This window comes from Bos taurus, chromosome 23 (assembly GCF_002263795.3).
Source record: "Bos taurus isolate L1 Dominette 01449 registration number 42190680 breed Hereford chromosome 23, ARS-UCD2.0, whole genome shotgun sequence".
In the NCBI taxonomy this organism is placed as follows: domain Eukaryota; kingdom Metazoa; phylum Chordata; class Mammalia; order Artiodactyla; family Bovidae; genus Bos; species Bos taurus.
The window spans coordinates 27502249-27527695 of record NC_037350.1 but is presented as its reverse complement, the minus strand read 5'-3'; the positions used below and the strand labels follow the sequence as shown (position 1 = coordinate 27527695).

General features: G+C 46.3%; 2 protein-coding genes, 2 non-coding genes and 1 pseudogene across 6 annotated transcripts; 4 read left to right on the top strand and 1 right to left on the bottom strand.

The window, feature by feature from the left end:
• Positions 1 to 486: 486 nt before the first annotated feature.
• HSPA1L (heat shock 70kDa protein 1-like) lies at positions 487 to 4851 on the bottom strand. 2 transcript variants are annotated; one of them, XM_005223678.5, is made up of 2 exons: positions 4716 to 4851; positions 487 to 2769 (listed from the first exon to the last, which is right to left on the bottom strand). In XM_005223678.5, exon 2 carries the CDS (start codon positions 2754 to 2756, stop codon positions 831 to 833), a length of 1926 nt encoding a protein of 641 aa, XP_005223735.1. In that variant the 5' UTR covers positions 2757 to 2769; positions 4716 to 4851; the 3' UTR covers positions 487 to 830. The 2 variants fall into 2 exon arrangements, with proteins under 2 accessions (XP_005223735.1, NP_001161367.1); NM_001167895.1 differs by lacking the exon at positions 4716 to 4851 and adding an exon at positions 4431 to 4471.
• A 54-nt stretch (positions 4852 to 4905) lies between these two features.
• Positions 4906 to 7379, top strand: HSPA1A (heat shock protein family A (Hsp70) member 1A). The gene has a single exon (NM_203322.3). It carries the CDS (start codon positions 5117 to 5119, stop codon positions 7040 to 7042), a length of 1926 nt encoding a protein of 641 aa, NP_976067.3. The 5' UTR covers positions 4906 to 5116; the 3' UTR covers positions 7043 to 7379.
• A 99-nt stretch (positions 7380 to 7478) lies between these two features.
• LOC104975663 (mitochondrial import inner membrane translocase subunit Tim17-B-like) lies at positions 7479 to 15112 on the top strand (annotated as a pseudogene). The gene is made up of 6 exons (XR_814844.4): positions 7479 to 7511; positions 10439 to 12732; positions 12915 to 12953; positions 13182 to 13221; positions 13681 to 13884; positions 14225 to 15112. The product of XR_814844.4 is annotated as a mitochondrial import inner membrane translocase subunit Tim17-B-like (transcript).
• On the top strand, positions 13008 to 13070 carry LOC112443902 (small nucleolar RNA SNORD48). The gene has a single exon (XR_003032307.1). It is a non-coding gene; the product is annotated as a small nucleolar RNA SNORD48 (small nucleolar RNA).
• Positions 13512 to 13578, top strand: LOC112443901 (small nucleolar RNA SNORD52). Its single transcript, XR_003032306.1, has one exon. It is a non-coding gene; the product is annotated as a small nucleolar RNA SNORD52 (small nucleolar RNA).
• Positions 15113 to 25447: the final 10335 nt, after the last annotated feature.

Sequence of the window (25447 nt, the reverse complement as noted above, 5' to 3'; positions counted from 1 at the left end):
ATATTGAGTGCCCAGGGGCTGGATCTCCTAGGCCCCACCTATGAGTGACATCAGGACAAGAAGCAGAAGTTCCGGTCCTTGCCCCAACTCCCCAGCTTAACCTGAAACACCTAAATCAGTCAATTATTTAAAAGCGGTCTCTAAATTAGCAGCTACTCTAACTGGGGAGAAGGCAATGACAACCCACTCCAATACTCTTGCCTGGAAAATCCCATGGATGGAGGAGCCTGGTAGGCTCAGAGTCGGGCCCGACTGAAGCGACTTAGCAGCAGCAGCAGCACTCTAACTGGGGCTAAAGGTTAAAGGTGCCTGATAATCAAAAAATTTTTTCCTTCTTCAATCAGCTCATGAAAACTCAAATACTTCGCCCTTACCAGCTTAATCATTCACAATTAGCTCACAAACAGACCACACGTGGTCACTCCACACACTCTCCCTTTCCCTACTTTACAAGATACACTCATAGTCTAAAAATACCACAAGTAATTTGCTTTAGGAACAAATTTACTGAGGGACAAATAACCATCCACACAGGAAAAAGGAAGTTGGGAAGGCTGGAAATAAATAACAGACATTCAAATTCTTCAAATGGTTCCGAGAGGTGCCTAGTTTTCCTAAGAGTCTCATTCCAGAGTCAGAAATTTGTTGGAATGTGTCAGAAAATTACTGGAGTGTGAAAAGATGGTATATGAGACTCCTCCATCAGAATCCAAAAGAGATGATCACTTACATTCAGGTCCAGTCAATTCAGGAATCATAACCATGTTTGAAGATGAGGGCAACAAAATTCATCTTAGAGGCACCCTAGAACCGTCCAGCTCCACATAAGATTAATCTACTTCTTCAATTGTGGGGCCTGTTGCAGCCCTTCCAGGTGTATACCCTGTTCCACAGGAAGGCCCAGTGCATCCTCCCTGATAGAGTTTTGTGATGATTGGGTTACACACTTGCTCCAATTCCTTTCTCTTATGATCAAACTCATCTTTCTCAGCCAGTTGATTGGCCTCCAGCCACAAAAGGACCTCATTGCATTTACTCAGTATTTTCTTTTTATCAGACTCACTAATCTTGCCCTGTAGGCCTTCATCACTCACAGCACTCTTCATGTTAAAAGCATAGGATTCTAAGGCATTTTTTGCAGCAATTTTCTCTCTCTGGACCTCATCCTCAGCTTTGTATTTTTCAGCATCCAGAACCATGCGCTCGATCTCTTCCTTGCTCAGCCGGCCCTTGTCATTGGTAATGGTGATCTTGTTGGCCTTGCCCGTGCTCTTGTCCATAGCTGTGACATTGAGAATACCATTGGCATCGATGTCAAAGGTCACCTCAATCTGAGGCACTCCCCTGGGTGCAGGAGGGATTCCAGTCAGATCAAAGCGCCCCAGCAGGTTGTTGTCCCGAGTCATGGCCCTCTCGCCCTCATACACCTGGATCAGCACGCCCGGCTGATTGTCTGAATAGGTGGTGAAAATCTGTGTCTGCTTCGTGGGGATGGTGGAGTTGCGCTTGATTAATACAGTCATGACTCCCCCTGCAGTCTCCAACCCTAAAGACAGGGGAGCCACGTCCAACAAAAGCAGGTCCTGTACCTTTTCAGACTTATCCCCCATCAAAATGGCTGCCTGAACTGCAGCCCCATAGGCAACTGCCTCATCGGGGTTGATGCTCTTGTTGAGATCACGACCATTAAAGTAGTCCTGCAACAGCCTCTGAACCTTAGGGATTCGCGTAGAGCCCCCTACTAAGACAATGTCATGGATTTTAGCTTTATCCATCTTGGCATCCCGAAGAGCCTTCTCCACAGGCTCCAGGGTGCCCCTAAACAGGTCTGCACACAACTCTTCAAACCGGGCTCTGGTGATGGATGTGTAGAAGTCAATGCCTTCATAAAGTGAGTCAATTTCCAAGTTGGCCTGGGTGCTAGATGACAGGGTCCTCTTGGCCCTTTCGCAGGCAGTGCGCAACCGCCTCACAGCCCGCTTGTTCTGGCTGATGTCCTTCTTATGTTTCCTCTTGAATTCTTCCACAAAGTGGCTCACAAGCCTGTTGTCAAAATCCTCTCCACCCAAGTGGGTGTCCCCAGCTGTGGCCTTAACCTCAAAAATCCCATCATCTATGGTCAGGACGGACACATCAAATGTGCCTCCACCCAGATCAAAGATCAAGACATGTCGCTCTCCCTGACCTGCTTTATCTAAGCCATAGGCAATGGCAGCAGCAGTGGGTTCATTGATAATTCTTAGCACATTGAGACCTGCGATAACACCCGCATCCTTGGTGGCCTGGCGTTGAGAGTCATTGAAGTAGGCTGGCACAGTGATCACAGCATTGGTGACAGTGTAGCCCAAAAAAGCCTCAGCAGTCTCCTTCATCTTAGTTAGTACCATAGAAGAGATTTCTTCAGGATAAAAAGCTTTCTTTTCCCCTTTGTAGGACACCATTACCTTGGGCTTGCCTCCTTCATTGATTACTTGGAAAGGCCAAAGTTTCATATCTGATTGCACGACAGGATCATTAAATTTTCTGCCTATCAGACGTTTGGCATCAAAGACAGTGTTCTGGGGATTCATGGCTACCTGGTTCTTGGCTGCATCGCCGATGAGCCGCTCAGTATCAGTGAAGGCCACGTAGCTGGGGGTGGTGCGGTTGCCCTGGTCGTTGGCGATGATCTCCACCTTGCCGTGTTGGAACACCCCCACACAGGAGTAGGTGGTGCCCAGGTCGATGCCGATAGCTGTTCCCTTAGCTGCAGCCATGATTTTCCTAGGCCTGTGGGAAAAGAATGAGATAAAAGTTTTTCAGTGAGAACATTTTTTTATTTTCTTTAAATTTTTATTTATTTTTAACTGTGGTAAAACACACACAACATAAAATTTACCCTCTTAACCAATTTTTGGCATACAATTCAGAAGTAAGTCCACTCACATTGTTGGTCAACGAATGTCCAGAATTTTTATCTTGCAAAACAAATTTTATACCCATTAAACAACTCATTTCCCCTCTTCTCCCAACCCTTGGACCACCACTAGTCTACATTTTTTTTTTTTTGGCCTACTTTTTGTCTCTCAGAATTTGACTCTTCTAAGTACCTCACATGAGTGAAATTATACACTATTTTTCTTTTTGTGACTGGCTTACCTACCATAATATCTTAAAAATTCATCTACTTTACAGCATATGTCATAAGTTCTTGCATCTTTACAGCTGAATAACTTTTTCTGTATGTATATACCACATTTGTTTATTCATTCTTTCTGTGGCACTTAAGTGGTTTCCATTTTATGGCTATTATGAATAATCCTGCCATATAATCCCTGTACAAATATCTCTTCCAAACAAGGTTTTTGGACAAGATAGAAAAACTCCTAGCTAACAGGAATGAAGAGGGAGGGCAGTGGCATATTGATTTCAATTCCTCACAGGGCCTGACTCCACTGTCCTGTGTCTGTGATAGCTTACTCCTTGAAGGAAAGTTATGACCAACCTAGATAGCATATTCAAAAGCAGAGACATTACTTTGCCAACAAAGGTCCATCTAGTCAAGGCCATGGTTTTTCCTGTGGTCATGTATGGATGTGAGAGTTGGACTGTGAAGAAGGCTGAGCGCCGAAGAATTGATGCTTTTGAACTGTGGTGTTGGAGAAGACTCTTCAGAGTCCCTTGGACTGCAAGGAGATCCAACCAGTCCATTCTGAAGGAGATCAGCCCTGGGATTTCTTTGGAAGGAATGATGCTAAAGCTGAAACTCCAGTACTTTGGCCACCTCATGCGAAGAGTTGACTCATTGGAAGACTCTGATGCTGGGAGGGATTGGGGGCAGGAGAAGGGGACAACAGAGGATGAGATGGCTGGATGGCATCACTGACTCGATGGACGTGGGTCTGAGTGAACTCCGGGAGTTGGTGATGGACAGGGGGCGAGTCATGGGGTCGCAAAGAGTAGGACACGACTGAATGAACCGAACTGAATATGGTACAAGTCTCCTGCTGAACTAATTATTTTAAGTTCTAGTCTCCTCAAGAGACATCACTCTCCACAAGTGGGTTTAGCAACCCTGTCGGTCGTCTTTTACCCTCTATTAGGGATTGTTGAGATTTCGGCCAGTCTGAAGAATGCCGCTAAGAACCCAATCAAGCCCTCATGAGTTTTCTCAGGTAAGGTGGTGCTCTCTAAGACTTTCTCTAATCTTCTCAAAAACAGAACTCCTGTTATCTGGAGACAATAACCTACCAGCTCCTTCACTTTTTTTTTGGTAGCTCTAAGCAATCCAGCCACGTTTGCGGCCCTTAAAGGATGCCCCTTCCCTGACTAGCCAATGCCCCCATACCTATATTTAAACAAACTAGAGAAGTTTCCAATACCTCCTCAAACCGGGATCTACTAGTCTTGCCTATTGCCAGCCCATTCCAGTCACAGCACTTGTGACTCACCTAGTGTCCCGCCGCCTTCGATCCAGTTTGATACGGTTCGGATGGGGAGCCCCTATAACTTGGGGCTCCTTCAATAGCCAAACTGCGCAGGCGGTGTCCCCCCACCCCCCACCCGCCCCGCCCTGCGACTTTGAGCTGGGTCCAGACCTAGCATCCTAATTCTCTACTAGCCCGTGAGGTCAGAGGCAGCACCTCCATTGTAACGCGACTAGAGCAGGGCGGCGTCAACACCACCGCCCGAAGTCCCGACCCACCAGCCCCTCCTACCGCTTCCCCTCCCATTACCCCTTTCCGAGACAGTGCCAGCTAGCAAGTCCCAGAAGAGTCTGGCGAGTTCTGGGAGGAGTGGCATCCAGGGCGCCGATTGGTCCCAGAAAGCCAGGGGGCAGGACTTGAGGCGAAACCCCTGGAATATTCCCGACCTGGCAGCCCCACTGAACTCGGTCATTGGCTGACGAGGGAAAAGGCGGGGCTTGATGAAGAATTATAAACACAGAGCCGCCTGAGGAGAAACAGCAGCCTGGAGAGAGCTGATAAAACTTGCGGCTTAGTCCGTGAGAACAGCTTCCGCAGACCCGCTATCTCCAAGGACCGCCCCGAGGGGCACCAGAGCTTCACGTCGTTGATCCTGTGGGCCGTTTTCAGGTTTGAAGCTTATCTCGGAGCCGAAAAGGCAGGGCACCGGCATGGCGAAAAACATGGCTATCGGCATCGACCTGGGCACCACCTACTCCTGCGTAGGGGTGTTCCAGCACGGCAAGGTGGAGATCATCGCCAACGACCAGGGCAACCGCACCACCCCCAGCTACGTGGCCTTCACCGATACCGAGCGGCTCATCGGGGATGCGGCCAAGAACCAGGTGGCGCTGAACCCGCAGAACACGGTGTTCGACGCGAAGCGGCTGATCGGCCGCAAGTTCGGAGACCCGGTGGTGCAGTCGGACATGAAGCACTGGCCTTTCCGCGTCATCAACGACGGAGACAAGCCTAAGGTGCAGGTGAGCTACAAAGGGGAGACCAAGGCGTTCTACCCGGAGGAGATCTCGTCGATGGTGCTGACCAAGATGAAGGAGATCGCCGAGGCGTACCTGGGCCACCCGGTGACCAACGCGGTGATCACCGTGCCGGCCTACTTCAACGACTCGCAGCGGCAGGCCACCAAGGACGCGGGGGTGATCGCGGGGCTGAACGTGCTGAGGATCATCAACGAGCCCACGGCCGCCGCCATCGCCTACGGCCTGGACAGGACGGGCAAGGGGGAGCGCAACGTGCTCATCTTTGATCTGGGAGGGGGCACGTTCGACGTGTCCATCCTGACGATCGACGACGGCATCTTCGAGGTGAAGGCCACGGCCGGGGACACGCACCTGGGCGGGGAGGACTTCGACAACAGGCTGGTGAACCACTTCGTGGAGGAGTTCAAGAGGAAGCACAAGAAGGACATCAGCCAGAACAAGCGGGCCGTGAGGCGGCTGCGCACCGCATGCGAGCGGGCCAAGAGAACCTTGTCGTCCAGCACCCAGGCCAGCCTGGAGATCGACTCCCTGTTCGAGGGCATCGACTTCTACACGTCCATCACCAGGGCGCGGTTCGAGGAGCTGTGCTCCGACCTGTTCCGGAGCACCCTGGAGCCCGTGGAGAAGGCGCTACGCGACGCCAAGCTGGACAAGGCGCAGATCCACGACCTGGTCCTGGTGGGGGGCTCCACCCGCATCCCCAAGGTGCAGAAGCTGCTGCAGGACTTCTTCAACGGGCGCGACCTCAACAAGAGCATCAACCCCGACGAGGCGGTGGCGTACGGGGCGGCGGTGCAGGCGGCCATCCTGATGGGGGACAAGTCGGAGAACGTGCAGGACCTGCTGTTGCTGGACGTGGCTCCCCTGTCGCTGGGACTGGAGACGGCCGGAGGCGTGATGACCGCCCTGATCAAGCGCAACTCCACCATCCCCACGAAGCAGACGCAGATCTTCACCACCTACTCGGACAACCAGCCGGGCGTGCTGATCCAGGTGTACGAGGGCGAGAGGGCCATGACGCGGGACAACAACCTGCTGGGGCGCTTCGAGCTGAGCGGCATCCCGCCGGCCCCGCGGGGGGTGCCCCAGATCGAGGTGACCTTCGACATCGACGCCAATGGCATCCTGAACGTCACGGCCACGGACAAGAGCACGGGCAAGGCCAACAAGATCACCATCACCAACGACAAGGGCCGGCTGAGCAAGGAGGAGATCGAGCGCATGGTGCAGGAGGCGGAAAAGTACAAGGCGGAGGACGAGGTCCAGCGCGAGAGGGTGTCTGCCAAGAACGCGCTGGAGTCGTACGCCTTCAACATGAAGAGCGCCGTGGAGGATGAGGGGCTGAAGGGCAAGATCAGCGAGGCGGACAAGAAGAAGGTGCTGGACAAGTGCCAGGAGGTGATTTCCTGGCTGGACGCCAACACCTTGGCGGAGAAGGACGAGTTTGAGCACAAGAGGAAGGAGCTGGAGCAGGTGTGTAACCCCATCATCAGCAGACTGTACCAGGGGGCGGGCGGCCCCGGGGCTGGCGGCTTTGGGGCTCAGGGCCCTAAAGGGGGCTCTGGGTCTGGCCCCACCATTGAGGAGGTGGATTAGGGGCCTTACTTTTTGTCTGTCTGTAGTAGACCTATGGACTTTGGTCTTGCCCTGTATTTACTCCTGTGATGTGTCAGTTTGTTCTATGATAAGGTTGTAACCTCTAACTAGCTTGTTTTTGTTATTTCTGTATGTTATAATGAGTGTGTTCACCAGAATGTTTGCATTTTCACGCAAGTTGGTAATAAGGATGGCTTTCCGTGGGTTTTTTTTTGTTTGTTTCAAGTGAGTCAACACTGCCACCCTGTGTCCTGTGTTTTGCTTTGTAAACACACCAAAAGTCATAGAATTAAACATTTGTATACTTAAGGAATAAAAAGAAAATGATAAATGCAGATTGTTTGTTTATTTGGGGAGGGATAATGGCTTCTCTGAATGTCTGAATTCTATAGACCATGAAAGGGCAGTACTTCTGGAGATATATATGTTAGGCGCCATGGCTATAGCTATACCTTGTTGTGACTTTATTGTAGGTGGTAAATTATGTCCATAACAGAAAACAAATTCCAGGTGCCCCTTTTGATTTTGGTGAGGTTTGTTTTAGGGAAAAGTAGGGATGGGATTTGCAAAGGGTTTTGGGGAGGAGAAATGAGTGTGGGTTTAAAGGCAGTGTTGAGAGAGGTTTATGTTTCCTTCCTCTCTTATACTCATTTTGTGCAGAGCTGTTCATATTTAATCTGTGAGTCTTCCAGTCTTAAGTATAAATAAATTTAAGGGTGGACAAAAGAGTAAAAATGAGGTGCAGTTTAAAACTCCCTTTTATAAATCCCACCTGGGTGATCTAGTGTAAATTATTTAGCCTCTTAGTTTTGGTTGTTTCCTTTGAAAATAAAGCATTTGTCTGAATTGCCTCACTTCCAAAGTTCTAGATCATCACGAGCAGAAATGTGCTATAGGCAAGCATTGGCTTCAGCTGTGGTCTTTGAAGCTGGAGTTTTCCAAGTGAGGGTTTTAGGGAAGTGAGAAACTGAGTTTGGGGGCAAGGCAATAAAGAAGGATGCCAGGCACTGTACCTGGATCTTTGAGTCACCCCAGTAAGCCTCAGTAATTCTCATCACACCATTCTCTACCCTAGGTATTCTGAAGCTTTTTTCAGAGGTTAGCATACGGAGGTGGTCACTTAAGCTATCCAGGGCAAAACTAGGGAGAAACAAGTGATTTCGGGGCCAGGGTGTTTTTCCACTCTGCCTGAACACGGGTTGGTGTTGTATGGTTCCTGTCTGGCTTCAAGTGGTGATTTTACTCCAGTTTTAGGTAAAAGAGTCTGCCTTCAATGCAGGAGACCTGGGTTCGATCCCTGGGTCTGGAAGATCCCCTGGAGAAGGGAATGACAACCCACTTTAGTATTCTTGCCTGGAGAATTCACTGGAATGAGAAGCCTGGCGGGCTACAGTCCATGGAGTCACAAAGAGTCAGACAGGACTGAGTGACTAACGCTTTTTCACTGACAGTAGCCTTTTTTGTGCTTTTCACAGACAATCTGTAAACAAGAGAAACTGAATAACACATTTAATTATGAAAAAAAGGGAATAAAAGCTGTGCAGGGTAGAGCTTGGGAAATGGGTGTTCCTCCCACACAAGCCCTTCCCTAGGGGCTGCTTCTCACTGGAGCAGTTTAAAAGTCCTCACTTTGTTGCATTAGTCATATCCAGACTCTCTTGCTGCCCTGACTGTAGCTCAACAGGCTCCTCTTCCATTGGATTTTTTGGGCAAGAATACTGGAGTGGGTTGCCATTTCCTTCTCCAGGGGATCTTTTCCAACCCGGAGATCCAACCTGCATCTCCTGCATTGGTGGGTGGGTTCTTTACCACTGAGCCATCTGCGAAGCAACACTTTCTTTAGCCTGATTAGAATCTCAGCCTCTTTCCTTCCAAAAAGTGAGCCTGCGAATCTCAGCCTCTTTCCTTCCAAAAACTGAGCCTGCGAATACCAACTCCAGAATCACGCAACTTAGTTTCATGTTGTGTATTTTCCAATAAATTATCCTCCTCTGGGAAACCAAAACATTTTAGGAATGACAAAGTATGGGAAGCCCTTGTTAACGAAAAGATTGTAAAGGTAAAAAAAAAAAAAAGTATAGTTCTGGTTCCTGGGCCAATTCTCAAAGGCTGGTCTTACTAACAAGATATATGAACTATAATATGATGTTGTATGCTCTGAGCATAACTTCATAATATGTGCAGTTTAACTGCTGCAGCAGCAGAAATTGGGGGCTTGCTTAAGTTTTTAAAAACTTAACCTGCCAGATAATAGAATAAATCTTTAAATGTAAACCCCCATCTTATTTTTGGCTGCTCAGAGGGGCATGCAGGATCTTAGTTCCCTGACCAGGGATTAAACCCTCACCCCATGCAGTGGAAGCATTGGGAGTCTTAACCACTGAACTGCCAGGAAAGTCCCTCAAATCTTTCAACTTCAAATCGTTGGAGTTAGGGTTTGCCAATGTAGTGCTGCAGCTCTTTACCTAGTTTTTAATAAGTGACTTTCCATAGCTGTTATGTTCCATGGCACCTCACTCCAGTACTCTTGCCTGGAAAATCCCAGGGACGGAGGAGCCTGGTGGGCTGCAGTCCATGGGGTCTCGAAGAATCAGACGTGACTGAGCGACTTCCCTTTCACTTTTCACTTTGATGCATTGGAGAAGGAAATGGCAACCCACTCCAGTGTTCTTGCCTGGAGAATCCCAGGGATGGGGGAGCCTGGTGGGCTGCCGTCTGTGTGGTTTCACAGAGTTGGACATGACTGAAGTGACTTAGCAACAACAAGAAGCAACAAATGTAGTGGTATATTGAGACTATTTGGGAGGCTAAAGAAATACTCACACCCCCCCCACACCCTGGCTGTCCCCAATAAAGTCAGTCTTGGGAAGTAGGCCAAGGCATTGCATAGAATTAAAGCCACCACGATGTTTCAGCCAAAGTTGAGAAAAACCACTGTACCAGAGGCTATTCCTGATTATTTTTTAGAGGTATGGGGACAAGAGAGAGGGAGGAGAGGAAGGTGTTAGTGCTTCCAGGAGCAGCAGCTGGTGGCAAGGGATTTTCTGCTGTGAATCAAAGCTGGAAAGGCCTTAAAGTGTTGATTCACCGGCAGCAGTAGTAATGCTAAACTTTAGGGAAATTGCCACCAACAGCTTAATAGGCCAAAAAAGAGAATTCCTGAAGCTGGGTCAATTAATTTCATGAGTCCTCACTAGGGAAATGGCTCATTAGAAAGCAACATCAGGGCGTCATTTCCTGGCCCTCCAGCAGTTAGGACTCAGTGCTTTCATTGCCAGGGCCTGGGTTCGATCCCTGGTGGAAGTAAAATCCCACAAGCAGTGAGGCTTAGCCAAAGTAATTAACACAGAACTTACAAAAAAAAGATATGAGCCATGGAGGAGTTCGCTTGCTTAGGAGCCTTGCCCATGGAGAATTGTGGATGATTGCGGTGGAACCTTCATTATGGGCGTTAGCTGCGATACAGTCTTCCAGGCCATGAAGGGTTTCTGCAATGACCCTGTAGAAATTCGGCGCTGATTGAGAGGCAGTGTCAATGCTGTTAAAGAACAAAGCCCCTCAGACTGGAGGTAGCTTCGAGGTGTGTGGGCAGGAGTGGGGAGGCTGTTTTCCACCATCCACGGGTCTGGTGTGGCTGCGGGGCAAGGAAGATTTCTGGTACTCTATTACCAGTGAAGCACTGACAGGTCTGTGCTAGCTGCCCACAGTGGCTCATTGGTGATGGTGGGCTCAGCAATGCTTGGGGGGGGGGTGGGCATTCTGTTGGCCCTCATCCAGCGTGTTGGCGTCCTCCACACTCACTACACTATCCAGCACTTCCTCAGTGCACTCCCCTTATTGGAGAACCCCAACAAGCTGCCCCCAAAGGAGGGTACCAAGGCCCGAGGCTACCCCAGCTATCAGCAATATCACTAAGAAAGTGCCTCCGTGGGCGGTCCTCCTTGGTTCCCTCTGGAATGATCTATGTGGAAGCAAGAGCTGGCTCCCAGTTGGCCCATGGGACCCGCCAGAGAGGGCCCTTAACTGGTTCCCTTATCCCAGGTTGGGGGTGGGGGACCCCAGCTGCCCTGATGGATTGGTCCCTTCTCTCTCAGGGCACCCCAGCCCTAGCTCATATGTAACACACTCTCACCCCAGTCCCTTCGCATGGGGCTCTGATGAGTATTTAAAGCCCATTTTGAAATGCCTGTGTGTGGTACTCCTTGAGCCATCCATAGGTGGAGCCACTTCCTAGGACAAGGGGCAGAGGCCTCTCCGGGGACATATGAGCTGAAGGATTTGGAGTCGCACAGAGAGGTCTCTAATAATGGTTTGTGGGATGAAAAAAAAAAAAAAAAATGAAGAAGAGGGAAATGGGGAGTAACTGTTCACAAGTACAGAGTTTCAGTTGTGCAAGAGGGAAAAGTGGACGCAGCCACCCCCTGCCCTACAACGGTGCACCCCTTGTAGAATAAGGTTGGGGAAACACAGGATACCAGCCCCAGATAGCTGAGGAATTACTTAAGCCCAGACTTTTGCATCTTCCCATACACAGAAAAAGAGTAAATCCATTGACTTGAGATGTCTGATTTTCTTTAATTAACTTTTAATTTTTTAAAGCTGACTACACAGTCTTTGTTGCAAAAACCCTATATAGCCTGGCTTCTCCATTTCCTCTTCGGAGCTGAGAGGCTGCAACCCGGGCTAAAGTCTTCAGTTTTGTGCGTGTGTGTGTGTGTGTGTGTGTTTTAACATTTAATTGGAAGATAATTGTTTTACAATGTTGTGTTGATTTCTGCCGTACAACGTGAGCCGTAAGTATACATATATCCCCCTCTTCTTGAACCTCTCTCCCACCCCCATACTCTCATCCCACCCCTCCAGGTCCTCACGGAGCACCAGGTTGAGCTCCCTGGGTTACAGGGCAACTTCCCACTAGCTGTCTATTTCACACAAGACAGCATAAGTATTTCAAGGTCCTCGGTTTTGCCTGCAGAATAAAACAGAATTCTCCACTTTCAGGTTGTGCTGCCCCACCCACCCAGCCGCCCCCCTCCCCCGCAGTAGACAAAATTATACCTTAATAAAGCTGTTTATTAAAAAAGGACAAGAAATAATGTGCCTGACAGGTCTGTGGGCTGGAAGGGGGGGGGGTGCGAATTCAGATTTCGCTGGCTAGACACAGCGGGATGACAGTCCCTTGGAACGACCCCAATGCCTTGGTGGGACACGTGAGAACTAAAGACAAGACTTCGGGTTACACAAGCTGGGACTAGACCTCCAGAGAGGCCATCCAGGAAGTGTGCGCCCACCGGGCAGCGCTGGGGACTTTCTCCGGCCGGGCCAGTCAGGTCACCTGTCCTTTGAATTTAAAAATTCACAAAACGTCTCCGAATCTTTACCCAGAAGAATGTGAAACATTCTCTCGTGCCTCTCTTTCACATTGCTTTAGTCTTGTATGGACGAGTGTTGAGGGACATTCTGCGGGTCGAGACAGGCATCTCAGAAGACAGCTATGCCCGTCAGGCCCCGAAGCCGCGCCGCCGTAAATAAATAGCCCTGGCACCGCCCCTGCAGTTCTCTTTGTTCGGCGAACACGCACAGAGTGAAAATGGTTCCTCGGCGGTTCCCCAGTTGTCTGCTGCGGAACCTTCGCCAAACCAGGGGGAGGCTACAGCCTGCGCCGTCTTTGCACAGCTACCGGCGTGCAGGTACCTTGGGAACCCGTTGAGTGGGGGAACCGCAGTCTCGGGCTGAGCGGGATGAATTATTAATACAGACTAGAGTTTCTGATGTTTCTGTGACGCCACTGCTTGGAACTGACCCAGCCCAGGGCATGGGGGACTCGTCTGGAGTCGCCCAGGTCTCTGCTGACTAATTGCTTTCTTTCCAGGCTCCTGATTCTCGAAGGAGGGTCCGGGGCACCACGAGGGTGAGTGGATTGTGCGAGCTGGAGTGGCTGGCGGTTTCACTGGGGGAGGATGGGGGTGATGATGACTCCAGGTGATTCTGAGTGTCTCGCTGACGCCATCACCGCAGCGCGCTGACCACCTCCACCCCTGCCCCCCCGACCCGGGCTGGGATCTTTGGTATTTCGGCGCGGGGAGAAGTTCAAGAACTGTTCTTGATCTCGTATTTGTGTGTCTCATTTCTCCATTAGGAGTTAAAACGTCCTCCGGTGTGTTATTCTTAAAAGAAGGGTAAGTGTTAGCTATGCTGCCGTCTCTTCACAGGTTATCTTTTTTAACTCTTCAAACTTTTTTTCTCAGCCTTGCTAAACCTGCTTCGTCCACCCCTTTTCCTAGTATGTTACCCTACATACGGTGCTTTCTTGATGGAGGTATTTTCTGCAGTTCTAAATTTGTTTTCTCCTTTTCCCTCCTGAACTTTCCATCGCTAAACTCTTAATTTGATAAATCCTTAAGTTGGGGCTATCATCTCTGAATGTTCTAGATTCTAATGCTTTCCTTGATCCAGATCTCCCTAAATTGGGAATGATGATTTCTCAGACTAGAGTCTCTGATACTGGTTTTGATGTCAAAATTGATTTCTGACTCATTTAGGGAACTGGATACTTGGATATTTGAGAAGGGCTGGTGGGAAGGCTGTAACTCTGCTTGTTTTTCTCATTGGTTGTCCTCCTTTCATCTTTTTTCTAGCCTGAGAGCTTTGGAAGCCCAGCCAGGGCAGTACTCCTTCACAGAGATTCCAGGCTAGCCTGGTGACTGAAGGCCTAAGGTTTAGAATTCTCTTGGAGAAGCACTTTTGGGGTGGCTGGGATGTCCAGGTGATGGTTCCTGCCACTTCAGCAACAGGCTGGGACAAGAAGTGGAGAGCAACATGCCTTCTACCTGGGTACTGTGGTAAGTCTCTTCCTTGTTTTTCTCCCAGCTCCAGAGTGGTGATGATGAACTGGTTGGACTTCTCTGAGGATCTTTGAAACCACCTGATCCACTCGTGCTTCTTTCCTTCTTGTGTGGCAGTTTTCTTTAAAAAATAAAATTGGTATATAGTTACATTAGTTTCAGATACATGCTGTAATAATTGGATATCTATACATACTAGAAAGCGATTACTGCCGCAAGTCCTTTTTGGCTAATCACCGTTCTCTGTTAGTTACCAGTCCCTGTATCTATAACAGATTGATGCTCTAAGGCCAGCTACTTGCATGTTTTTAATATGTATTTCTTTTATTTTATGAAGTTTTAGGATTTTGCTGATGCAGAGGATGTCCTACCTGGTGTTGGTCAGATCCTTGGAACTTCACATGTTTCCTGCATGAACCTGTGTGAGCAGCTGTCAAACTCCGGTGGAGAGGGGATGGGCTGATTAGAAGTTTGGGGACCAAAGTCAATTAGGTGATCTTTATTAGAAAGATTGCAATAAAATGTTTTAAAGCAAATAAAAATAGGTGGGTCTGAGCAAAAACAAGAGGGTACAGAAAGGTTTAGGGATGTGAAAGTGAATGAGCATCAGTTGACATCTAGCTGTATGTACCTCTTTCCAGCTACATTACAAAAAACTAAAATTAGGTTTGTCACATATTGACACCAATGTTGAGGATTTCTAGATGGAGTACCATAATATTTTTAATATTTGAGGTTTTAATTATACTATTAACACAATTATTGAGTTTTCTTTTTGATAAATTGGTGAAAACATAGGTTGTCTGGGTATATTCTTAGAAGAAGAATAATCCTGGTGGTTGTCAGGAGCTGGGAATGAGGAAGTGAAGAAGTATGTAATGGGTATTGTTTCACTTTTACAAGGTGAAAGAGCTCATGGGGATGGATGGTGGTGATAATTGCTCAGTGTTATGAACATAGTTATTACCACTGAACTGTATGCCTAGAAGTGGTAAAGATTTGGGGCGGGATAAATTGGAAGATTGGAATTGATACATACACACCACTAAGTATAAAATAGATAACTAATAAAGACCTGTATAGCACAGGAAATTCAGTGCTCCGTAATAGTCTATAAGAGAAGAGGATCCCAAAGTGTATGTATAACTGATTCAGTTTACTGTATACTTGAAACTAACACATTGTAAATCAACTATACCCCAATAAATTTTTTTAATGGTAAAAACATGCTAATTTTATGTGTATTTCACCACAGTTTAAAAAATTGGAGAAAAAGTACCCTTTGCTCCTTTCTGTCACTGTCAGAAAGGTGATTCCCCACTAGCATGTATAGAGTATGCTGTGCTAAAGCTGTATTGTACATGTGTTTGGTAGGGGGCATTTGACTTTCTTTCAAGCTATAAACCTTGGGCTTCCCTGGTGGCTCAGATGGTAAATCCTCTGTCTGCAATGCAGGAGACCCGGGTTCGATCCCTGGGTTGGGAAGATCTGGAGAAGGAAATGGCAGCCCACTCCAGTATTCTTGCCTGGAAAATCCCATTGATCACGGAGCCTGGTAGGCTACCGTCCATGGGGTCGCAAAGAGTCAGACATGACTGAGCGACTTCACTTTCTTTCACTTTCAAGCTATAAACCAGTCTGATTCCCTGTACCCATTTGAAGTTGTGTTCCAAAATACTTCTCCAAAAGTAGAATTTCAGAGTTAAAGGATCTGGGCTTTTAAAAGTAATAGTGTATGTTCCATAATGTTGTCCCACTTTATTTTTTAATGTTAGTTTACTTAGTTGGCTGTGCCAGGTCTTAGTTGAAGCATCCAGGGTCTTTAGTTGTGGCATGTGGGATCTAGTTCCCTGACCACAGGGATTGAACCTGTGTCCCCAGCGTTAAGCGTGTGGAGTCTTAGCCACTGGACCACTAGGGGAGCCTCGTCCCAGTTTATACTCCAAATGACAGTCTCCTTCAGACTACCTATTTGTCTATGTCTACCATCACTGTTCTAGCTGGAGTGTACCAATTTCTGTATCTAATAAGTCATTTTTTTAAAATTGCACATCTTTTGCATTTATTTTTCTGTGGAACATTTACAGCTTGGTCACCACTCAGCAAAGATTTTTTTCCAACTTCTATTTAAGTCAATTTTGCCAGTTTTTTTTTCCTCCTTGAAATTGCCTTGTTAGGTACTCCTACAGGGCAAGGTCACTTGCTCCCATCGTTATTCTCTGACCTTGGGTTCTTTAATCTTCAGTCCAGTCTACCCAAGCCCATGTCCATTGAGTCAGTGATGCCATCCAACCATCTCATCCTCTGTCATCCCCTTCTCCTGCCCTCAACCTTTCCCAGCACCAGGGTCTTTTCAAATGAGTCAGTTCTTCCCATCAGGTGACCAAAGTATTGGAGTTTCAGCTTCAACATCAGTCCATCCAATGAACACCCAGGACTGATCTTTAGGATGGACTGGTTGGATCTCCTTGCAGTCCAAGGGACTCTCAGGAGTCTTCTCCAACACCACAGTTCAAAAGCATCAATTCTTTGGTGCTCAGCTTTCTTCACAGTCCAACTTTCACATCCATACATGACCACTGGAAAAACCATAGCCTTGACTAGACGAACCTTTGTTGGCAAAATAATGTCTCTGCTTTTTAATATGCTGTCTAGGTTGGTTATAACTTTCTTTTCAAGGAGTAAGTGTCTTTCAATTTCATGAAGTCAGCCACTGTTTCCCCATCTATTTGCCATGAAGTGATGGGACCCGATGCCATGATCTTAGTTTTCTGAATGTTGAGTTTTAAACCAACTTTTTCATTCTCCTCTTTCACTTTTATCAAGAGGCTTTTTAGTTCCTCTTCACTTTCTGCCATAAGGGTGGTGTCATCGGCATATCTGAGGTTATTGATATTTCTCCTGGCAATCTTGATTCCAGCTTGTGCTTCCTCCAGCCCAGCGTTTCTCATGATGTACTCTGCATATAAGTTAAATAAACAGGGTGACAATATACAGCCTTGATGTATTCCTTTTCCTATTTGGAACCAGTCTGTTGTTCCATGTTCAGTTCTCACTGTTGCTTCCTGACCTACATACAGGTTTCTTAAAAGGCAGGTCAGGTGGTCTATTTGCTTAAGGTCACAGACAGGTATTGTGGTAGGAGATAGATGGGCACCTGGGCTGGACAGCTGGTGTTTGTCAAGTGGAGTAAAATTGAAGCTTTGTTCTCACCCAGACACTCCAAGGACAAAGCTAGTGGCAGAAGCTGAGCTGAGTTCTGCTAAAATAAAGACCGTTCGCAGGAAGTTTCCCTGGGGGTCAAAAAAGGAGGGGGATGCTGCCCCATGATAAGCTCGGATATCCCTCCACAGGCGTCTGCGGTGGACTCCACCTTGGCAAAAAGTTGCACACATCTTGGGGAGGGTCTTAGGGACTGGTCTGGTGTGAAAAAAGATAATTGGACAAGTGTAAACAGAGACCCAGATCTGTCCTATATGTGTATTTAATTTTTACTGCACTCCTCAGACCGGATACTCATCTGTCTTTCTGCCTTAAAAGTGAAAATGTTCCTGAGTTGTGTCTGACTTTTCGACTCCATAGACTAGCCCGCTAGGTTCCTCTCCATGGAATTCTCTAGGCAAGAATACTGGAGTGAGTAGCCATTCCCTTCTCCAGGGGATCTTCCCAACCCAGGGATTGAATCTCTCCCATTATGGGCAGATTCTTTCCAGTCTCCAGGGAAACCCTGCTTTCTGCTTCACTTCAATCTTAAATAAACTGTTTTTCTCTGTGTGCTCTCTCACGTGTGCTGTGTACCTACTAAAAATGAGGTGTGTTCTTTTCAACCCAGTGTTTCCACTTCTGGTAACACACCCTAAACACAGTCATACAGATTAATGTACATGAATCCTTGATGTTACTGATTGTAATGGGGGAGAAAAAAGAGGCTCAAGTGTTCTCCAGTAGGAAAATGGTATATTTACAATATACCATGTGTTACATGCAGAGGTAATATGCCTAACATACCAGTGTGGATTAATCTCACAATATGAAGGAAAAAAGCAAATCACAGAAAAATAGTATGTAATGTGAAAACATCACTAAATAACACATTGTCTAAAGGTCCTACTGTGTACCACAGGAACTATATTCAATATTCTGTGATAAGTCTAATGAGAAAGAATATGAAAAGGAATGTGTGTGTGTGTGTATATATATATATATATATACACTACATATGTATGTATAACTGAATTATTTCACTGTATAGCAGAAATTAACATTGTAAATAAATTTAAAATATATGCATTGTTTGGAGTTAAGTATCACAGTAAAACAGAGAAGGCAATGGCACCCCACTCCAGTACTCTTGCCTGGAAAATCCCATGGACAGAGGAGCCTTATAGGCTGCAGTCCATGGGGTCGCTAGGAGTCGGACACAACTGAGCGACTTCCCTTTCACTTTTCACTTTGATGCATTGGAGAAGGAAATGGCAACCCACTCCAGTGTTCTTGCCTGGAGAATCCCAGGGACGGGGGAGCCTGGTGGGCTGCCGTCTATGGGGTCGCACGGAGTCGGACACGACTGAAGTGACTTAGCATAGCATAGCATAGCATCACAGTAAAAAAATGCATAGGATTGTTAAATGCTAAATTCAAGGTGGGGTGAGTATGGAGAGATGTATTCAAGGAAGTATATGAAGGGTCTATGGGAGCTCGTTGTGCAATTCATATTTTTGTATGTCCGAACTACTTAATAACTTAAATGTGGTTTGGAACCTGTGAATCTCAGAGGGCTGAACACAGGCAAAAGCTTAAGTCAGCCCCAGGGATGCCTCCAGACAGGGAGCTCCCTTGGAAGACAACTGTTAGCAAGATGAGCCAAAATAAAAAACATCCTCAGGAGAACAAATCAGCAGGTGACTTTACAACCAAGAAACTCAGATGGGGAGCATGCTTGTAGACTGCTGCTGCTGCTAAGTCGCTTCAGTTGTGTCCGACTCTGTTCGACCCCATAGACGGCAACCCACCAGGCTCCCCCGCCCCTAGGATTCTCCAGGCAAGAACACTGGAGTGGGTTGCCATTTCCTTCTCCAATGCATGAAAGTGAAAGTGAAGTCACTCACTCGTGTCCTACTCTTTGCAACCCCATGGACTGCAGCCTACCAGGCTCCTCTGCCCATGGGATTTTCCAGGCAAGAGTACTGGAGTGGGGTGCCATTGCCTTCTCCAAAACCTAGCCAGGCCTAATTCCATGGCCCCAGCCCTTGTCCTCAGCAATGGTTCACACCCTGAAGTGTGGGTTCTCTCTAGATCCTAACAAATCCACCTCTTATTGCTTTGTCTCTCAATGAATTTTTGCAATGCGACATCGGAGCCTGAGTTTCATTAGTTTTGGCTGGGCTTGAGTCGCGGGAGAAAGCCGAAGGACAGGAGGAAAAAGCAGTGGGGAAAATGTGCCAAGGAATCCCCCTCATAGCCCGCCGGAAAATTTGCTAAATATCTGACCGGTGCTCACAGTTTCATTGGTCTGATCCTTGGCACAGAGAAGAGAAAGGACAGAAGAACCCCCACCGGCTTGTGTAACAGCTACTGGGGCTCCGCAGATAGCGCCTTTGGGACATGCTGAGGAGTAGCCTCTCCAGAGTCCCTCAGTTGTGCCCACTGCCGCCCGCCTGTTCGAGGGAGGTTCAAGGAAACAAGAAACGAGAGATTGTAAAGGTCCCTCCAGCCATAGGAGCGAGGACCTCTTACCTTAACTGGAGATCTTCTGGAATCTGAGACTAAAGTTGTTCAAAGAGATAAAGAGGCTAATTCAGTCCACTGGTAGAGAATTAGTAACCTGGAAGAATCATCCATAATGTGGAGTAGAGAAAACAGAAATGAGTAGCATGAAAAGGAATTGATAGGAAAGATGAAATGAGCCACTCCAGCATTTGGCATTGTTTGCTTAGAGCTGCTCTCACCTTGCTGGTTTGTTTTAATGCTCCAGTGAGAACAATTGCAGACACAGTGGCTAGTTCTGTCCAGTGGCATCTGTGGGCATGTGGCTTTCAGCAGCTCAGGGCCATCTGTTTCTTTCTTTCTTTTTTAATTTATTTAGTTAATTTATTTGGCTGCACCGGGTCTTAGTCACTGCATGTGGGATCTAGTTCCCTGACTAGGGAACTAGTCTTAGCCACTAGATCACCAGGGAAGTCCCTGTTACTTTGTTTATTGTACTTTGACCATTAACCTCATAGTTTCCCAAAACAGTCTTCTGATTGTGTTATTTCCCAAAGAATAGGGACAAAGAGATTATCCTAAGGGTTAAAGTACCTGCTGACTCTTAAAAGTGTTAAATTTTATTGGCCCCTGTCAGATGACTCTCAGGTGAGAATAGGTCATATTTCAAGACTGTTTATTGCCTGTCATTAAACCATTAACTTCTAAATATAGTGAGGATAGAGATGTCAGCCAGTTATCAAACAGTTATGTGCTGATAAATAACCACAGAGGGAGCTGTCTTTAAAAGGCCATGCAACAATGTCGGGTACCACCCGGGATCTGGAGTCTCCCATTTCCCAGCAGCATGCAGGGAGAGGCTGAGCTCCACACTGGGTTGATTGCTTCTATAGTTGCTTTTTCTTTTTTTTTTAATGTTTGGCTGCATTATGTCTTAGTTGAGACATGTGGGATCTTCACTGTGGCACTCGGGCTTAGGTGCCCCGTAGCATGTGAGATCTTAGTTCCTGACCAGACCAGGGATCGAACCTACAACCTCTGCATTGCAAGGCGGACTCTTAACTACTGGACCACCAGGGAAGTCCTGATTTCTTCTAAAGGAAGCTGAGCAACTGTTATAACCTCCTTTTAAAAGAGGCTGATTGCTTCTTACATTTCTTTTATTAGGAAACTTTTAAAACAGTAGGAAGAATATAAATACCCATATACCCACCACCTAATCCAGTACTGCAACATTTTCCCACATATGAAAATATGGCAAATGGAAAAAAATATATATATATTAAATTAATGTATGTGTGTATACATATACACACACATATAAAATATATATATTTAGCAGGTGCATTTCAATGTGAATTATAGAGATCAAGGCATTTTATGCTTAATATTTCAGCATGCATACCCAAAATCTAAGGACATTTGCCTACAATATGATTATGCCTGAGAAAATTAATAATTCCTAATATTACTTAATGGGCTTCTCAGATGGCTCAGTGGTAAAGAATCCACCTGTCAATGCATGAGACCCAGGTTTGATCCCTGGGTCGGGAAGATCCTCTGGAGAAGGAAATGGCAACCCACTCTAGTATTCTTGCCTGGGCAATCTTATGGACAGAGGAGCCTGTCGGGCTACAGTACATGGGGTCTCAAAAGGGTCAGACATGACTTAGCAACTAAACAACAATATTACTTAATACTTAATAAATATTCAAATTTTTCAACTGTTCCCCAAAATTCTTTTATGGTAATTGTTCTTTCAAGGGCCAGTATTCTTGAATCAAGGATCAAGCACTTTATTTTACTGTTAGATCTTGTTAGTCTCTTTATTCTAGAACAGTCCCCTTCTTTCTGTGACAATGATCCTTTGAAGAGACTTGGGCAGTTGTTTTGTAGGATACTCCACATGTTGGTTTCATCAAACTGTACTCTCATGGTGTTTTTAACTTGTTCCTCAAGGTTCTGCTTTTTCTTTAACCTAGCAATTACTCTTAAAGGCCTAATTAGATTCCTTTTTTTTTTTTTTTTGGCTGCATTGAGCAGCTCTGTGGGATCTTATTAATAGTACCCCAACCAGGGATTGAACCACTGGACCACCAGGGAATTCCCTTAAAGGCCTAATTAGATTCTGATTACATGGTTTGGGCAAGAATACTTCATGAATTACACCAGGTATTAGTTTCCTACGGTGCTATAACAAATTACTACAAACTTGATGGTTTAAAAAAAAAAGATATGTCGTCCTTCACAATTCTGGGAGCCAGAAGTTCAAAACAAAAAAATCAAGGTGTCCACAAGGCCTGGCCCACTCCAGAGACATGAGGGAAAAATCTGTTCCTCCAGCTTCTGGTGGCTGCTGGCATAACTTGACTTGTGGCCACTGTGGAGTCTCATCCCAAGGTCACAAGCGTGAGGTCTTGCACCAAGGCCAATGAAGTAGAGCCCAGAACCAAGGTCACCTCTGAAACTGACTGAGCCCCTTTGTAACTGTTGTCAAAAGCTTGCTGATCATCATCATCAAGCTTCCTGACCCCAGTTAAGCAAAAATGCCCACCCTGGTAGTCACTCTACAAGGCCCTAACCCATTACCTAATGCCACTCTTCCAGCAGAAATTTTGTCTGGAGACTATAAAAATTGGCTACTAACTCATGAAACGGGTTGGCTCTCCCTTGAGCTGGCCCACTGTTTTAACAGCATCCCATTGACTCTCCCTGGTCTGTTAGGAGATCGGCCTACTGTGCTCTCAGCACTCTCATTATCTCTGCTCTTTGTTCATAATAAACCCACTCCCTTCTGAAATGCTCTGTGTCTGGAAATTCTTTTCCAACTCGCACTTGGACCGCTGTGACAGCCACATCACTCCAGTCTCTGCCTCTGTGTCACACTGCTTCCTGCTCTATACTTGTGTGTACTGAGTCTTCTTCGGCCTCCCTCTTAGAGTGATAAGTGTGATTGCATTTAGAGCTCTCCCAGACAACCCAGGAAGATCTCCCCATTGCAAGACCCTTGATTTAATCACATCTGCAAAGACCCTCTTTATCCCAGTGTAAGATAACCACACGTTCCAGGGATTAAGGCATGAATATCTTTTGTTGTTGTTTAGTCAATTCAGTCGTGTCAGACTCTTTGTTACCCCATGGACTGCAGCACACCAGGCTTCCCTGTCCTTCAGGGATATCTTTCAGGCAATCATTTTTTTCAGTCTACCAAAAAGTTCTATGTACTTCACAGGGCTTTGTGTCAGGGGGATCATAATGTCTACTTGTTCCATTATTCTTGACCTTAGTTTGATCACCCGGTTAAAGTAGCAACCCCTAGGATCTCTTCCTTGTATAAGTACTTTTTGCCCTTTTGAGTGGCAAGATGGTTTATTTCTTTGGCAGTGTTACCAAACCATGTTTGTCTGCCTGATGCACAGCAAGCCAAATGCTAGGTTTGCAGCAGAGGGCTTATTCATAAAGCAGCCAACCAAGGGATGAGAGGACAAGCCTCAAATTTAATTCCCAAAAGACAAGGGGCTTGGGATATTCATGGGATAAAGCTGAGGTGTGGTGAAAGGTAATTGGAGATAAGAGGTGCTGTGATCAACATTCTGCACGGGAACAACTAAGCTACAGGCCTCTTATTGGGACCTGTGTTTAGAAAATGACTGCAAGCTCTGAGAATGAAGCTTTTGTCCCTCTGATGTCAAAATGTCATCCAGCAGACACTCGTGCACGTCCAGATGGAGAGTCTTAACTGGCTCTAGCTCAAACCAGACACAGCCAGCTCCAAGTCTCAAAAAACAACTTGGGCAAACATTGTTTGGGCTATGTGGCATTTGGAGGACAGGCAAGTTTCTGTAAAAACAAAGTGAGCTTGGTCAGTGAAGGCAGGTTACTATTATTACTTATTAATGGCTAACTACTGACTACCCTTGGTTTCAGCACCATGTGAATGAATATCCAACCTCCATCACAGTTAACCTAATGATTTTGGCATCCACTGATGATCTTTGCCTGTGTAGGGAAGGGGAAAGTTTTCCTTGACCTTCTTAGGGTCCCAGGCTCCTTCTGAAAAATCAACCTGACAAAGACAGATTGACAGGAGAAAAGTATACATATTTAAGTTTTACATAACACAAGCCTTCATAAAAAAAATGAAATCCCAAAGACATGGCAAAACATACTTGCTTATATGTTAGGTTGAATGAAAGAGGCAATTGTGGGAAAGTGTCTAAACTACGTGGGGAGGCTAAAGGAAGATAAGGATTATTTTAACAAGTTCTGTTTTTGTTGCAGAATCTTCCTTCCCTAACTGGGAACTTAACCCAGGTCATGGCAGTGAAAGCACTGAGTCTTCACCACTGGGCCTCTCGGAAATTCCCAAGTTTTGTTTGTACAGAATTCTCTTGGTCTCAGCTTTTTGTTCTCCTGGTTCAGGGAATTCAGTTCAGTTCAGTCACTCAGTTGTGTCTGACTCTGTGACCCCATGGACTGCAGTTTGCCAGGCTTCCCTGTCCATCACCAGCTCCCACAGCTTGCTCAAACTCATGTCCATCGAGTTGGTGATGCCATTCAACCATCTCATCCTCTATCATCCCCTTTTCTTCCTGCCTTCAATCTTTCCCAGCATCAGGGTCTTTTCCAGTGAGTCAGTTCTTTGCATCATGTGGCCAAAGTATTGGAGCTTTAGCTTCAGTATCAATCCTTCCAATGAATATTCAGGACTGATTTCCTTTAGGATTGACTGGTTGGATCTCCTTGCAGTCCAAGGGACTCTCAAGAGTCTTCTCCAACACCACAGTTCAAAAGCATCAATTCTTCGGCACTCAGCTTTCTTTATAGCCCAACTCTCACATCCACACACGACTACTGGAAAAACCCTAGCTTTGACTAGACAGACCTTTGTTGGCCAAGTAATGTCTTTGCTTTTTAATATGCTGTCTAGGTTCAGGGAGGGTGCCTTTCAAATGGGAACTGTCATTCAAGTTTGCAAAATGATGATTTTCCAATTTGGTTACTTTTTCTATACTTATTTTTATATTCTCCTATAAAATAAATAATCTCTCATCAACTGGTACTTTAACCTGAATTACTTGTTCCTGCAAAGGTAAGGGAAATGATTCATTCTTTTCCTCTATTTATAGTATCATGTAAGAGGTTGGTATTAAAGTGTAAAAGGATCCTCCAGTGGTGGTAAATGAATTTCCCCTCTTTTTTGTATACACAGGTCCAGGAAATTTTCCTTTGGTTCCTTATGACTGTATCAAATGCCTCATTGAGACTCAGACATCCTGAGACACTGGCCTCCCCTTGATCTCTCCTTTTAGAGCCATGAGCAAGGAACTGCCACTGGGGTTGGCACGACATCCTCAGTGAACCCGTGTTAGTTATTGTCTACCGGGCTTCTACCTCCAATGGCGAGGGCACTTGAACAGCTTGAGGAATTCCAAAATAACAAAAGCAAGCTTGGTGAAGGTTGAACAACATTCCTTAAATTGGTTGATAGGAATATCACCAAGTTAGCTGGGCTTGATACTGAAGCACAAAGGTGATTGCACATCTTCACTCTTCCCTCCAACCTTCCCTCTCTCGATACACATTGGGTTGGGTCATTCACTATGGGCACCACCTTTGTGGTTGTATTTTTACCGAATTACCCAGAGGTCATTTATTTATCTTTTTCCTTCTGTTTATTTATCTTTTCATTTCCTTCTATGTAGTTTTTGTGGGTGTGCTAAGTTGCTTCAGTTGTGTCTGACTCTTTGTGACCCGGTGGACTACAGTCTGTCAGGCTCCTCTGTCCATGGGGATTCTCCAGGCAGAAATTCTGGAGTGGGTTGCCACGCCCTCCTCCAGGGGATCTTCCCAA